Here is a 16,579-nt window from a genome sequence, read left to right as displayed (position 1 = left end):
TATATATATATATATATATATATATATATATATATTGTAGATACATAGAACATAGTCTAATTTAAATTTTAGAGTTTAAGATTTGAAATACAAAATTTTGTATTTTTTCTATATTAAGGCTTTAAGGATTAATTTTGAATTTGAAATTTGTTACTTACCTCCATATTAGATGCACCAACTTCTTTGCCATTTAGAGATCTCATTGCCACAACAGCACTATCCCGATCCTCGAAATGCACAAAAGCATAGTCTTTTATTTTCTTAACACGTTCAACTTTGCCATATTGCTCAAATTGTTCCTAAAAAAGTAAAGATGATATTTAAAACAAAAAATTAGATTTTATACAGATATTAAAAATGAAAAATAATAAAACTGAAGTTATGTGACCTCCGAATCTAAATCGTTAGAATGTGTTATATTTTATAATTTATATATCGCTTTATGAACTACTGTTCAATTCGTATGTTCACTCAAGATGAAAATCCAGAAGAGCGGGTCATAAGAGCACTATGAAATAACCATGAAATAAAACTAAGAGAGGTCTTAGGGAGCCACCGTGGTGCAATGATTAGCATGCCCGCCTTGCATACACAGAGCCGTGAGTTTAAAACCAGTTTCGACCAAAGACCAAAAAGTTTTTCCTCGGTGGATTAACCCAACTCAGTAATGCTGGTGAAATTTCTGAGTGTTGCAAAGCTTCTCTAAGTGGTTTCACAAACAACATTTTCTCATTGATTTAAGAAAAATGTCGCAATTATAGATAAACTGATTGTAACTAGCATTCATATTGTAAAAATGTACCAAATGTGTCGCGGGGTTATCACTGTACTTATTTTACTCAAATAGTATCAAACAAGTATATACGGCCGTAAGTTCGGCCAGGCCGAAGCTTATGTACCCTCCACCATGGATTGCGTAGAAACTTCTACTGAAGACTGTCATCCACAATCGAATTACTTGGGTTGCGCTAACACTTGCCGATGGCAAGATATCTTAAAGCTTCCTAACACCGTAATATATACCACATAGCCCATACGTGGTATATATTAAACTAAAAAAGGCCGATTAAATACGTTTATAATTAAGTTTAAAGTTTCTATAGAAATACAATTTTGACAAAATAAAATTTTGACAACATTTCTATAGAAGTAAAATTTGTAAAAAATTTTCTATAGAAATAAAATTTGGAAAACATTTTCTATAGAAATAAAATTTTGACAACATTTTCTATAGAAATAAAATTTTTACAAAATTTTCTATAGAAATAAAATTTTTACAAAATTTTCTATAGAAATAAAATGTTGACAAAATTTTCTATAGAAATAAAATTTTTACAAAATTTTCTATATATTTAAATAACATTTTGACAATGTTTTCTATAAAAATAAAATTTTGGTAGATTATTTTTGGCTCGAGTGACAACCATGAATATGAACCGATATGGACCAATTTTTGTGTGATTGGGGATCGGCTATATATAACTATAGACCGATATGGACGAATTTTGGCATGGATATTAGCGGCCTTATACTAACACCACGTTGCAAATTTCAACCGGATCGGATGAATTTTGCTCCTCCAAGAGGCTCCGGAGGACAAATCTGGGAATCGATTTATATGGGGGCTATATATAATTATGGACCGATATGGACCAATCTTTGCATGGTCATTAGAGAACATATACCAACACCATGTACCAAATTTCAGCTGGATCGGATGAAATTTTCGTTTCTTAGAGGCTCTGCAAGCCAAATCGGGGGATCGGTTTATATGGGGGCTATATATAATTATGGACCGATGTGGACCAATTTTTGCATGGTCATTAGAGAACATCTACCAATACCATGTACCAAATTTCGGTCGGATTGGATGAAATTTGCTTCTCTTAGAGGCTCCGCAAGCCAAATCGGGGAATCGGTTTATATGGGGGCTATATATAATTATGGACCGATGTGGACTAATTTTTGCATGGTTGTTAGAGATCATATACTAACACCATGTACCAAATTTCAGCCGGATCGGATGAAATTTGCTTCTCTTAGAGCAATCGCAAGCCAAATTTGGGGGTCCGTTTATATGGGGGCTATACGTAAAAGTAGACCGATATGGCCATATGGCCGACCTACATCAATAACAACTACTTGTGCCAAGTTTCAAGTCGATAGCTTGTTTCGTTCGGAAGTTAGCGTGATTTCAACAGATGGACGGACGGACATGCTCAGATCGACTCAGAATTTCACCACGACCCAGAATATATATACTTTATGGGGTCTTGGAGCAGTATTTCGATGTGTTACAAACGGATACAATACAAAAAAGATACAAAAAAAAAATATCCCCCATGTTCCGAAATTCGGAATCGCAAAATTTTCGTTTGGCCATAATTTCTTAACCCTCTGAAATATTTAAACTTCAACCTTGGTAATATAGTTCTCTTTAATGCGAAATTCAAATTCAATTCTCAAGTTCAATTCTTTGGAGTCCGAGAGTATCTCTATTTTTTCGATACAAGAAAAATGAATTTTTGCGATTTGCAATTTCGAATAACGGAACATGGGGGTATATCTGCATTTATCCTTATACATTTTTTGTTGTTTTGAAACATACCTTTAATTTCTCTTCTGTAACATCCTGGGTTAAATTTCGAACATACAAGACTTTAACTTTAGACATTGTTTGTTCATCCGGCTCTTCTTGAGGATCAGCCCAATCGACAATTATATCACATCCCCAGACCTAAAAAAAATACAAAAAAAAAAACAAATCTTAGAGATTATTTTTAAAAACTAACAAAGTTAAATTTAACTTGCCTTAGTTCGACCAGTACCAAGTCGTCGTTTTGCTAATGAAGCGGCTTTATGTGATTCATATTCGAGAAAACAGAAGCCACGATTCTTTTTCTTATCATCCGGTGAACTGTAAATTATCACTTCAATAAGGCCGGCTGATGAAGTGGACGAAAAATTGAGAAATTAAAATTATAAATAAAATATACTAAATATTATCACATTCAATGATCAACTAAAATTAGAAAAAAAAACAAATAAAAAAATACAACAAAAATTTTAAGATTTTAATTTCAAATTTTGCACCACTATGAATAATGGAAAACATTAGTTGCTTTGAGTGCTTTGTTATATTTAAAAAAAAATATACATCTTAGAATTTTTTAAATATTATTTGTTTATAAAAATATTGTTTTTCATATTTTGTGTATAGAATTCGTTTTTTTATGTTAATTGAATAACTTTAAAACCAATGCCAAATACGCCTGAATATTTTTCTAATATTATATTAAAATAATAATAATTTTTATAATCAAATACTAGTGTTTTTTTTCCTTTGAGAGCAACTAAAAGTCAATATTAAACAAATAAACATTTTATTTAATTTGCTTATTATTTAATTTTATAATTTAAATGATAACAATTAATAATTATATTTATTTTTGTTTTTTTTTTTTTTTTTGTGGATTGCTTTATACAAATTGCCTTTTTATTTATATTTTAAATAAATTTCAAAATTTAACATAAATATACACTTAGAGAAAAAGACACATTTATATAAGAGAACATAAATTTTAACACAAGTAAACACATTTAAGTAAAGACAGAGATAGATAGAGAGAGATATATTTTATGAGCATAGTAGATATTGTATAAATGGTATATTGTAGATTTTTGTTCATAAAATCGAAAGTAAACAAAAAAACATAGAATAATTTGGGGCGCTTGGCAAAATTTCTTCAGAGGGTAGTGTAGATTATGATTAATTTCAAACAAAAAAAGTTTGTAATTTATAAACAACATTTAGTCTAGGAAGGTTGTTTTTTTTAGTGGTGGAGAGGTGGATAGAAGAACTCTTGGTTTTTTTGTAAATACATGAATTGAAATTCTTTTGATTATGTTTTCATTTTTAACGATTTGTTGGGTTTTTGATTATATACCTTGATATAAAATGAATTGGCATGAAGAAAAACTATGTAATTTACTTCTAACTCGTTTTTTTGTTGTTGTTTATTTTGGAATAGAGTAGATAGTCTCCAGTCATTACTATTCATTATTATTTAAGTGCATCGAGAATGAATATCGATCTATTCAAAATACAAAGAAACAGGACTAAACATTTATTTCAAAAATTATTAAAGGTATTTATATTTTTTTGTTGTGAAATGTAGATAGATAAGGAGCGGGATTTGTTTTTTTTTTTTGTTTTTTCAGATATGAGAATCTCTAATAATTTTTGGAAGGAGGTCACAAACGCTTCTATTTTCTCGCAACAATTATTTTTGAATACAAAAATAGTAATTTGCATTCACATTTGAAAATTATTAGATAACTTGGTATTGCTTTTAATGTAAATTTTTAACAAAAGAACTTTACGATATGCATATTAAAATAGGCATCCTTATAATCGGAGCTTTACGAATACTTTCTAGATAAGAAGTTATCGATCGCGTATTAAAAAAATGCGAACCATTACAGTCACGGTCGAAATTTGAGACAAAAATAATCTACCAACATTTGGAGAAAATCTTACCAAAAAAATATTATTTGGCAAATATATTGTCAAAATTTTGATTTTCACAGAACATTTTGTCAATTTTTTTCTTTTGGAAAATTTTGTCAAAATTTAATTTTATTTTTTGTCAACATTTTATAAAGAAAATTTGGTCAAAAATTTTCTAAAGAAAATTTGGTCAAAAATTTTATTTCTAAAGAAAATTTTGTCAAATTTTATTTTTATAGAAAATTTTGTCAACATTTTTATTTCTATGGAAAATTTTGTAAAAATTTTGATTTCTATAGAAAATTTTGTAAAAATGTTGATTTCTATAGAAAAGTTTGCCAAATTTTGATTTCTATAGAAATTTTTGTCAAAATTTTATATCTATAAAATTTTATTTCTGTAGAAATATTTGTCAAAATTTTGATTTCTATAGCAAATTTTGTCAAAATTTTTATTTCAATAGAAAATTTTGTCAAAATTTTGATTTCTATAAAAAATTATGTCAATTTTTTATTTCTATAGAAATTTTCGTCAAAATTTTATTATTATAGAAAATTTTGTCAAAATGTTATTATTATAGAAAATTTTGTAAAAATTTTATTTCTATAGAAAATGTTGTCAAAATTTTGATTTCTATAAAAAATTATGTCAATTTTTTATTAACATAGAATTTTTTGTCAAAATTTTATTATTATAGAAAATTTTGTCAAAATTTTATTATAAAAGAAAAATTTTGTAAAAATTTTATTTCTATAGAAAATGTTGTCAAAATTTTGATTTCTATAGAAAATGTTGTCAAAATTTTTATTTCTATAGAAAATTTTGTCAAAATTTTTATTTCTATAGAAACTTTTGTTAAAATTTGTATTTCTATAGAAAATTTTGTTAAAATTTTTATTTCTATAGAATATTTTGTCAAATTTTTATATCTATAGAAAATGTCAAAATCTTATATCTATAGAAAATTTTGTCAAAATTTTATATGTATAGAAAATTTTGTTACAATTTTATTTCTGATGAAATTTTTGTTAAATTTTATTTCTGATGAAAATTTTGTTAAATTTTATTTTTATGTAAAATGTTGTCCAAATTTGGATTTCTATAGAAAATTTTGTCAAAATTTTATATCTATAGAAAATTTTGTCAAAATTTTGATTTCTATAAAAAATTATGTCAATTTTTTATTTGTATAGAAAATTTTGTCAAAATTGTATATCTATAGAAAATTTTGTCAATTTTTTATGTCTATAGAAAATTTCATCAAAATTTTTATTTCTATAGAAAATTTTGTTAAAATTTTTATTTCTATAGAAAATTTTGTCAAAATTTTATATCTATAGAAAATGTTGTCAAAATTTTATATCTATATAAATTTTGTCAAAATTTTATATCTATAGAAAATTTTGTCAAAATTTTGTATCTATTGAAAATTTTGTCAAAATTTTGATTTCTATAAAAAATTATGTCAAAATTTTATTTCTATAGAAAATTTTGTTACAATTTTATTTCTGTAAAAAAATTTGTCAAAATTTTATTTCTATAAAACATTTTGTCAAAATTTTATTTCTATAGAAAATTTTGTCAAAATTTTTATTTCTATAGAAATTTTTATCAAAATGTTATATCTATAGAAAGTTTTGTCAAAATTTTATATCAATAGAAAATGTTGTCAAAATTTTTATAAAAAATGTTGTCAAAATTTTGATTTCTATAGAAAATTTTGTTAAAATTTTTATTTCTATATAAAATTTTGTCAAAATTTTATTTCTATAGAAAATTTTGTCAAAATTTTATATCTATAGAAAATTTTGTCAAAATTTTATATTTATTGAAAATTTTGTCAAAATTTTATGTATATAGAAAAATTTGTCAAAATTTTCTTTCTATAGAAAATTTTGTTACAATTTTATTTCTGATGAAAATTTTGTTAAATTTTATTTTTATAAAAGATGTTGTCAAAATTTTGATTTCTATAGAAAATTTTGTCAAAATTTTGATTTCTATAGAAAATTTTGTCAAAATTTTGATTTGATTTGATTTTGTTAAAATTTTTATTTCTATAGAAAAATTTGTCAAAATTTTATATCTATAGAAAATTATGTCAAAATTTTATTTCTATAGAAAATTTTGTTACAATTTTATTTCTGTAAAAAATTTTGTCAAAATTTTATTTCTATAGAAAATTTTGTTTCGATAGAATTTTTTTTTTTTAAATTTTGTTTCTATAGAAAATTTTGTCAAAATTTTATTTCTATAGAAATTTTTTTACAATTTTATTTCTGTAGAAAATTTTGTCAAAATTTAATTTCTATAGAAAATTTTATCAAAATTTGATATCTGATGAAAATTTTTTTAAATTTTATTTTTATAGAACATTTTGTCAACATTTTATATCTATATACAGTTTTGCCAAAATTTTATTTCTGTAGAAAATTTTGTCAAAAATTGATTTTTATTCATCTACAGAAAATTTATGAAATAACATATCATAAATTCTACCAATCTACCAAACCGTGATTACAATACTACTGTAGTCTTTATAAGCAGATATAAAATTAAAAAAATAAATATTTAAAATTGAGGAGTTGACAAAAAAAAATTAGTTTGTTTAAAATTCAGTCTAAAGGTGCTCTTGGAATTTTTGTTGAAATTTAGTGAAAAGTACTTTTTCGCGCAAAAAATATACCTTTTTGTACTTTCTTAAAAATTGTATTTTCTATCCCTGGCTTGTATGAACTATCCAGAACAGCATTCTGTACAGAACATCCCAGCTGGAAACTATTTTTGGCCAATTGTGTAAATTTTGTGGATAAACGGTTATTCATGATTTGAATACGCCGACTATTAACCCTCTAATGCCCCATTTTTTTGCCAGCTGATTATATATTCAAACAAATTTATTTAAATAAACATTTTAAATTTCCAATCAATCAATCAAATAGTATTGCTAATTAATAGTAAAACATATCCAATTATTTTTATTTGTGAATGGGTTGTGAAAGTCATTCACAATAAATTGCTATTGTGACTTGGGGAAACTTCATTGTATCAAAATCCAACTTGGCAATAATGGCAACACTCTTAAGTTAATGAAAAGCGAGTTTTGTTTTGCTAACCCCGATTGTTGGTGATAAAGCATTTCGATTATCGACTATAATCTATTTAAATTATTTGCTTTAATAAAAATTGTTTAATTAATTTAAAAAAAAATAGTTAACAAGAGCGTTTTGACCACCTCCTTTAAATTTAAACGAAATATCAGGTGAAGATTATATTTCAATGAAAGGTTTACATATACACATACACACACGGAAAGATAGTTTTCTTATTCAAAAATTTTTCATAGACAGATAGCAGAGAGGACCCAATATTTGATTTTGTATTAAATTTCTTACCATTTTTTTCTTATTTTTTTTTCGTAAAATTTTGCTGTAGCTCTACAATTAAGATAAAAATTATCAAGAAAACAGGACGATATATAATTAACGAATAATAAGATCTATAGATTTTTCAACAGAGCGAATTTGGCATATGGTTTTTAAGTATTATATGTTTCGGATTTTTAACTTTTATAAATAACTTTTGAATTTTTTTTTTTTTATATAGTTTTCTAAACAAAAATTGTTAAGCTACAGTAAGAGATTGATAGAGAGAGAAAGAGGAACAATAAATAAAATTTTAAATTTTGTTGTATTTTTTTTTCTTAGTCTCTTACAATAAGAGACATCTAAAGGAATAGTGAAAGGAATGAGTTTTTTCTAATAACACACAAAATTCCAATTACAAAATTTCATCTGAAAATTTTTTTAAAGGAAATTTTCAAAAAGGGGATTGGACGACAGGTTCTTAGTATATTAATGCATAAAGAAAATATAATTTTCACCTGTAGATGAATTTTTGCAAGTAGAATTTTTTTGTATGTTCAAATCTAGATGTGGTGAAAAATGATTTAAGCGAAAATTGCAAAAGTTTACAAAAATCCAATTGTAACAGCTGTTGTTAAACTGCTTATGTTATTTTTTTTTTTTTCTTATAAAATAAAAAATATTCTGCAACTTACGCTTTTTGGTTTGTGTTTAAAAGAAACTAAAACATTATAAAAACCAATTATATTTATTGTTATTTAATTTACCAATTGGTTACCAATTAAACCAGGGGTGTGTTGGGGGTGGGGCTTTTTTTTATTTCATAGGGAGGAGGTTAATTTTATTTAAATATATTTTTTTGGTATTGTCCTGTTCTTTTTTTTTGTTTTTTGGTTTTATTTTGTTTTGTCAAAAATCACCACTTACGTGCATGTTTAGAAAATTCCTCAATTAATTCATCATGATCTCTATTCTTAGGTATATTGCCGACAAATAGCCGGTGATTATTAAATGATATCGTTACACCAATCTTTTTGCCTTTCCGAATTTCAAAATCATTCAGCTGGAAATTGTTAAAAAATTGTAGCAAATACACAACAAATACAATAGGGACGCAAACAAAAACGAATCGAATATTTTGGAGGGTTTTTTTTTTTTTTGGCTCTAAAATTCTTCTTTTCGATTTTGTTTTTGCTATTTTTGACATATTTGTTTGGGAGGGTAGGTTCGATTTTACGTGCCAATAAATAACAAATGTTTAATAAATATTATACAATTTTGTTATATTTTTGCCTTGGCTAATAAGAATAATAAATATATTAATAATATGTATTTGTTTTAGTTCTGTCTATATAGCAAGAGAAAAAAATTATGGAGAGATGAATTTTGTTAGATTAATAATATAATGAAAATAAAATAATAATAATAATGTATATTGTTTTTTGTATTCAAATAATATTTAACCAAAATAGTTGAGAATATGATTTTTCTACTATAGATATTATTATAATATTTAGGTATATTAATTTATAAAATTTAGAATTTGTGAAATATTAATGGTCGGAAAAAAAGGACTTAAAAATATCATTTTGTATTTAACAAATTCCTACTGAATATTTTTGGTTTTTGTTCTTTTTTTCTCTTGAGGATTTTGCAACACATCTATACTTATTTTTTAATGACCAGTAGGGAATGTATGAAGTCTTAATGGTTTTTTCACATAAAACGACTACCATATATCGAAAGAATATTCAAAGAAATAAGGAAGAAATATAATTAAAAAAAATATATATAAATGACACAAAAAATGTGCCTCAGATATCTCCAAATGCCTTCTATTATACATTTGAAATTCTCTTTTTACACCTAGAGAAGGAATATGATCACCTCAAACATGTTTCAAGAGCACCATTCTTTTCTCGTCAAACATAGATACATAATTTCCGAGAAAAGAACATGGTGTCGACAAACATGCTACCTGTTTTCCGTGAAAAAGTAACATTTTGCTCTTGGAACATGGTTAAGGAGATCATACATTGTAAAAAAAAATCCCTTTGTATTATCTTTTGCTTGCAGATTATGCAGTTCAATTATGATACCATAACACCATTTAGTACATCATGTTGTCCATAATGCAGTTAATCACAGGTAGTCTCCTTATTGAAATAACTATATTTTCAATGAATATACAGATCAAATTTTATTATCTGAAATCCATCCTAGCCAAAATTTACCAACCTCAATATTTGCTATAAAAAATAATATTTACTTTTTTGAATAGGTGCCATGAGACTTAAGCCCAGTATAAACCTCCATCTACCAACAACCCATTGCTTTTTGGTAGACAATATTTTGAGAAACGGTATTATCGATTACTTATTTTTCTACGATAATCCTTAACTTTTTTCCAGGACCAAAATATCGAGATAGAAATGTTAGCTACATTGACTGTGAAGACGAATCCTGTTTTGATATTTGTCCAGTGTGTAGAAAATGTTGTCAAAATTTTATTTCTATAGACAATTTTGTCAAAATTTTATTTCTATAGAAAATTTTGTTAAAATTGTATTTCTATAGAAAATTTTGTCAAAATTTTATTTCGATAGAAAATTTTGTCAAAATTTTATTTCTATAGAAAATTTTGTAAACATTTTATTTCTATAGAAAATTTTGGCAAAATTGTATTTCTTTAGAAAATTTTGGCAAAATTTTATTTCTTTAGAAAATTTTGTCAAAATTCTGTTTTGATAGAAAATTTTGTTAAAATTTTATCTCTATAGAAAATTTTGTCAAAATTCTGTTTTAATAGAAAATTTTGTCAAAATTTTATTTCTATAGAAAATTTTGGCAAAATTTTAGTTCTTTAGAAATTTTTTCCAGCTCCAAAATAGAAATAAAATTTTGTCAAAATTTTATTTCTATAGAAAATTTTGTCAAAATTCTGTTTTGATAGAAAATTTTGTTAAACATTTATTTCTATAAAAACGTTTGTCAAAATTTTATTTCTGTAGAAAATTTTGTCAAATTTTTATGTCTATAGAAAATTTTGTCAAAATTTTATATTTATAGAAAATTTTGTCACCATTTTATTTCTATAGAAAATTTTCTCAACATTTTATTTCTATAGAAAATTTTGTCAAAATTTTATATCTATAGAAAACTTCCCAAAAAAAAAAAAAACAAAAATAGAAAACTCCAAATTTTATTTCTATAGAATTTTTTTTTCAATTTTCTAGAGAAAATTTTGTCAAAATTTTATTTCTATAGAAATTTTTTTCAAAAATTTATTTCTAGGGAAAATTTTGTCAAAATTTTATTTCTATAGAAAATTTTGTCAAAATTTTATTCTATAGAAAATTGTATCAATATTTTATTCTATAGAAAATTTTTTCAAAATTTTATTTCTATAGAAAATTTTGTCAAAATTCTGCTTCAATCGAAAATTTTGTCCAAATTTTTTTATTTCTATAGAAAATTTTGTCAAAATTTTATTTCTATAGAAAATTTTGTCAAAATTTTATTTCGATAGAAAATTTTGTCAAAATTTTATTTCGATAGAAAATTTTGTCAAAATTTTATTTCTATAGAAAGTTTTGTCAAAATTTTATTTCCATAGAAAATTTTGTCAAAATTGTATTTCTATAGAAAATTTTGTTGAAAAATTTTATTTCTATAGAAAATTTTGTCAAAATTCTGTTTTAATAGAAAATTTTGTCAAAATTTTATTTTTATAGAAAATTTTGTCAAAATTTTATTTTTATAGAAAATTTTGTCAAAATTTTATTTCTATAAAAAATTTTGTCAAAATTTTATTTCTATAGAAAATTTTGTCAAAATTTTATTTCTATAGAAAATTTTGTCAAAATTCTGTTTTAATAGAAAATTTTGTCAAAATTTTATTTTTATAGAAAATTTTGTCAAAATTTTATTTCTATAGAAATTTTGTCAAAATTTTATTTCTATAGAAAATTTTGTCAAAATTTTATTTCTATAAAAACTTTTGCTAAAGTTTTATTTCTATGAAAAATTTTGTCAAAATTTTATTTCTATAGAAAATTTTGTCAAAATTTTATTTCTATAGAAAATTTAGCTTGATAAGGAATATTTTAGAAAACCTACCAAAACATCAAGAAGTCTACAAATCTACCAAACAGTAAATAATCTACCATTTTTGGTAGAATTCTACCATCTGTAGTAGCAACCGTGAACGTAAGTCAAAGAGCTACCTTGGTGCAATGGTCCCTTGTCATTGAGCTAAACATAGAATCGGCAGCACTCAGTGATTAACTACTGTGGTATCACAATGGACTGAATAGTCTAAGAGGGTCTAAAATATCGGAATGTCACTATACCCTAACCTAACCAAAGTCAGGGATGATATTTCGCTTGGTTGAAATTGTACTAAATCAGTTTCGAAAAAGTACTTTTCAAAGTTAAAACGTACTATTTAATTTTTGGGACAGCAAATATGAAAGTCACTACACCCAAAAATTGAACTTTACAAACGGGAAGATTTATATACAATAAAAATAGGGTTTCAAATCGAATTATGGTTCAATCATAAGTAAAAAGTAAAAATACTCTTTTTTTCGAACAATTTTATGTACATGTATGTGAAAATCCCATAAGACATTCATAAATCTTTCCATGGTATTCTTCATCAACAAATTCTATATAAAACAAACGATATTCTATATAAAACTATTGAAATTTAAATAAAACAAAAATAGATATAAACAATTCGGTTTACAATATCAAAATATTTATAAGTTTCAATCAATATATATGGCACACAGTTAATGACTGGAGATTTATATATTATTTATTGTTACGTTTATGTCGAAGAAATTAAAAATTCAAAATGTTTATGAAGAATGAATTTAAAATATTTAATAATAAAACAAAACAAATGATTTTGGAAATTATTGTATGAAATGTAGCAGAAAGTGCAGTAAATATCAAATATGTACATTTTTGTGAAACAACAAATGAAGTGGAATAGATCATGGCTAAATGTAAGGCCCTAATAAAATAAAATGCTGTTGTAACTTATTTCTAGATAACACATTAAAAAGCTTTTATATATAATGATGAGAAATTTAAAAGCAGATTGTGAAAAGATAGTCTCGATTATTGATGGAATTTTGGTGCAAAAACGAAGAAAAAAAAAACAAAATAGGATGATGATGGTGATGTTTGTAAATTATAACGAAACATTTTTGTTTGTATAAGGGAATTGAATAACATAAAACCATAATTTAATATAAAGTCATAGCGAACATAAAATTATGTTTGTAAATATTTGTATTTATAAATATATTAATGGCCTAAATTAATGACTGTACCAATAAAATCAAATAAAGTCTATGTTATGGCTCTACACAGAAAAAAAATTCACAAACATTTTTCCAATTAAAATCTTAATTGAATTTTTAAAAATATTCAATTAAAAAGTTAATTGAATCAACAATTTTTTAATTGAAATAAAAATCAATCACACAAATTAATAGTATCAATTAATTTTTTAATTGGATCAATTAATTTTTTAATTGATACTATCATTTCTGTGATTGAAGACATTTCAATAAAAAAATTAATTGGATCAATTAATTTCGTGATTGAATCAGAATTTTTTTTTTTTGTTTGTAGTAGGCTAAAAAAAAAGAAACTTGGACTTAATAAAAAAAATCGTGTTTTTTCAAGCTCCAATTTTATTAGATTTATATTATTCCTAATATTTCGAAATTTTCATAATAAAAAACATCTTCGGGGTTGTATAGATATGATAACACTAAAATCCTTTTAATTAACGAGGTTTCACTACTCTACGGATTGAACTTTAAAATTGGGGAAAACCAAAACCGATAAGAGTAGTGAGACGAAATTAACTTAAAAATATTTTTGTGTTGTTTAAAATATATGAAAATTTCGAAAAAATATTCAACGAAAAATTTCATTGGTTCAACAATTTTTTTATTGAAACAAAAATCAATCACAACAATTAATTGTATCAATTAATTTTGAAAAGAAACAATTTATTATTAAAACCATAAAAGTCCGATGAAAATCCCCTAAAAAAGTATTTTATTTCTTTTGGGTGAATTTTTGACAACCACAAATACACAGAAAAAAAACTAACACCACATTTTTTCCAATTAAATTTTTATTGAATTTAAAAAAAAATCAATTAAAAATTTAATTGGTTCAACAATTTTTTTAATTGAAACAAAAATCAATCACAACAATTAATTTTGAAAAGAAACAATTTATTATTAAAACCATAAAACCATAAAAGTCCGACGAAAATCCCCTAAAAAGTATTTTATTTCTTTTGTGTGAATTTTTAACAACCACAAATACACAGAAAAAAAAAACTAACACCACATTTTTTCCAATTAAATTTTTATTGAATTAAAAAAAAAATCAATTAAAAATTTAATTGGTTCAACATTTTCTTTTTTATATAAACAAAAATCAATCACAATAATTAATTGTATGAATTATTTTTTTTTTTAATTGACTGTGGTGATTGATACTATCATTTCTGTAATTGAAGACATTTCAATTAAACATTAATTGAATCAATTTATTTTGTGATTGAAGACAAAAAATATTTTTTTCTGTATATGTATACATATGTATATTTTTCATAAATCCTATAAAGTCCCTCGTTTTCATCGTTCCTCCTCAAAACCAAAATTTTATTGCATTTCTCTTAAATAAAACGATCAACTATTGATTTGCCCTTTAAGCCCTTAGTTTAGAAGTTGAAGTTGGTATGTGACATCTACAAAAAATATTTCACTATTGTAAATAACTCCCCACCGCCAATTAGGTTTTTTTTTCGAGCCAATTGCACATATTAAAATGTGTTTTATATTTTCAGTTGTGTAATTATTTAGCCAATTGGATTTTTGTTTAGCCAATTTACGCATTTTATCATAAATGAATATCATCATGAATTGACTTTTGCAATCACATTCAAGATGATTTTCTTCAAAACTACAATATTTTGAAAAATGCGCAAGTTTTCAATTTGAATAAAAAAATTTTAACAAAATGATGATAGCAATTTTGTTTTTTTGTAAATTTACCTGTTAATTTACCAAATTCCTCTAAAATTTCCTCTTTGCCTTTCGATTTGGGTATATTGCCTACAAAAAGGCGCAGGTTCGGAACACTTATATTTATTTTAAGACACTTGCCGGGTTTTATTTCATGATTATCGAGCTAAATTTACATGGGGAAGAGAAAAAGATTGGGGGGTAAAATAAAAAAAAATAACAAAGGGGATTTTGTTGTAGCAAAAATAAAAACAAAATATATATATGTGTAGTGTTTTTTTTTTAATAAATTAGGAAAAAATATAAGAAAACCAATTAATTCATAATAATAATAATAAAATCGAATGGTCAGTACAAAGTTCAATATGATCAGTTTGTTTGTTTGTTTTTGGTCCATACATTTTTTTCAATGACGAAAATGTCTATTGAACTTTATACTAGACACAAATTAGAAAAAATATAATGTTTCTGTTAAGATAACTAAAAAATAATAATGAATAAAAGATTTTAGAATGTAACTAAACGCAGAGAGCTAGTGAAAGAATTTTATAATAAAAATTAAATAGGAAAGATTAAGGGTTAAATATAAGCATGAATCTGGAAAAAATGTCAATTGTTTTTCTTTTTTTTTTTTAACTGCCGCTAGGGCAACTCTACATTTAATACTAATCGTTCTTAAATAAGATGGTGTGTTGTGCCCAATGCTTGGCATTTTTTCAAACGGTGATACTATTGTGCCATTAAATGGCATTCTTTTTAAAATTTTGTGCCACCTTTTTTTGTGTCGCTTTTTAATTACATTTATTTATAGTGTAATGGTTTTTGTTGTTTTATATTTTCAGTGGACACATGTACCGCCCAAAAATAGGCAACGAAAATTTTCTATAGTAGACAAACCGTATTAATATATCCGATATTAAAGTTTAAGAAATTCGGGATATCGAAACCGGGATCCGGCCAACGAAATTCGGCCGGACACGTGTACCGCCTAAAAATAGGCAACGAAAATTTTCTCTAGTAGAGCAACCGTATTAATATATCGAATATTAAATTTTAAGAAATTCGGGATTTCGAAACCGAGATTCGGCCGATATCCGGCTTCCTACCATTTGTAATTAAAGAAGTGTGGATGCTGTTCTACAATAGGACTGTTTTCCTTTCGCACTGGATACCCTAAGCCTAAGCCTAAACCTAAGCCTAAGCATAAAAGCAACAATAAAATGTAATTTAATCCAACTCATATATACACTGAAAAAACAGTGAACCCACCAGTAAGAAAACTTTCCGTTAATTTTAGAAAATTTTGAATATTTGTAGAAAAATTTTAACTAAACAGTATTACAAACGTTGGCATCACGCCGATGTCATAAAAATAAGTAAATATTTTTCCACAAATTCAAGAAAATTTATTAGACATAACTAAGTTTTTTCATTAGTTAAAGAAAATTCTGTAGTTTGAAGGAAAAACTTGGAGTTCAAAATTGCAAGAATGTCTTTAGTGACATACGAAGTTCATAATGGTCGCATTTTTGGTAAAATTTACAAATTTAAAGAAATTCTGAACTATTTTGTGGAAGATACGAATTTAGTTAATCTTTATGCTTCATTTGAGTATATTTTTTTCCTCGGTTTTAGTTAAT

At 24.6% G+C, this 16,579-nt stretch overlaps 1 protein-coding gene across 25 annotated transcripts in view; it reads right to left on the bottom strand.

The window, feature by feature from the left end:
• The window catches only part of Syp (synaptotagmin binding cytoplasmic RNA interacting protein), a 529,002-nt gene that overhangs the window by 48,084 nt on the left and 464,339 nt on the right, over nucleotides 1-16,579 (bottom strand). For 19 of the 25 annotated variants that reach the window (XM_075292388.1, XM_075292396.1, XM_075292385.1 and 16 more), the window contains 4 exons: nucleotides 8,803-8,938; nucleotides 2,812-2,945; nucleotides 2,609-2,737; nucleotides 159-299 (listed from right to left, as the gene is read on the bottom strand). In XM_075292388.1, the coding sequence (XP_075148503.1) occupies nucleotides 159-299; nucleotides 2,609-2,737; nucleotides 2,812-2,945; nucleotides 8,803-8,938 (540 nt within the window). Of the gene's footprint in view, nucleotides 1-158; nucleotides 300-2,608; nucleotides 2,738-2,811; nucleotides 2,946-8,802; nucleotides 8,939-14,969; nucleotides 15,106-16,579 lie in introns of all 25 variants that reach the window. The other 6 variants (XM_075292389.1, XM_075292410.1, XM_075292386.1 and 3 more) reach the window with 1 other exon arrangement.

This window comes from Haematobia irritans, chromosome 1 (genome assembly GCF_050003625.1).
Source record: "Haematobia irritans isolate KBUSLIRL chromosome 1, ASM5000362v1, whole genome shotgun sequence".
Lineage (NCBI taxonomy): Eukaryota > Metazoa > Arthropoda > Insecta > Diptera > Muscidae > Haematobia > Haematobia irritans.
This window is presented reverse-complemented; position numbering and strand designations above follow the sequence as displayed.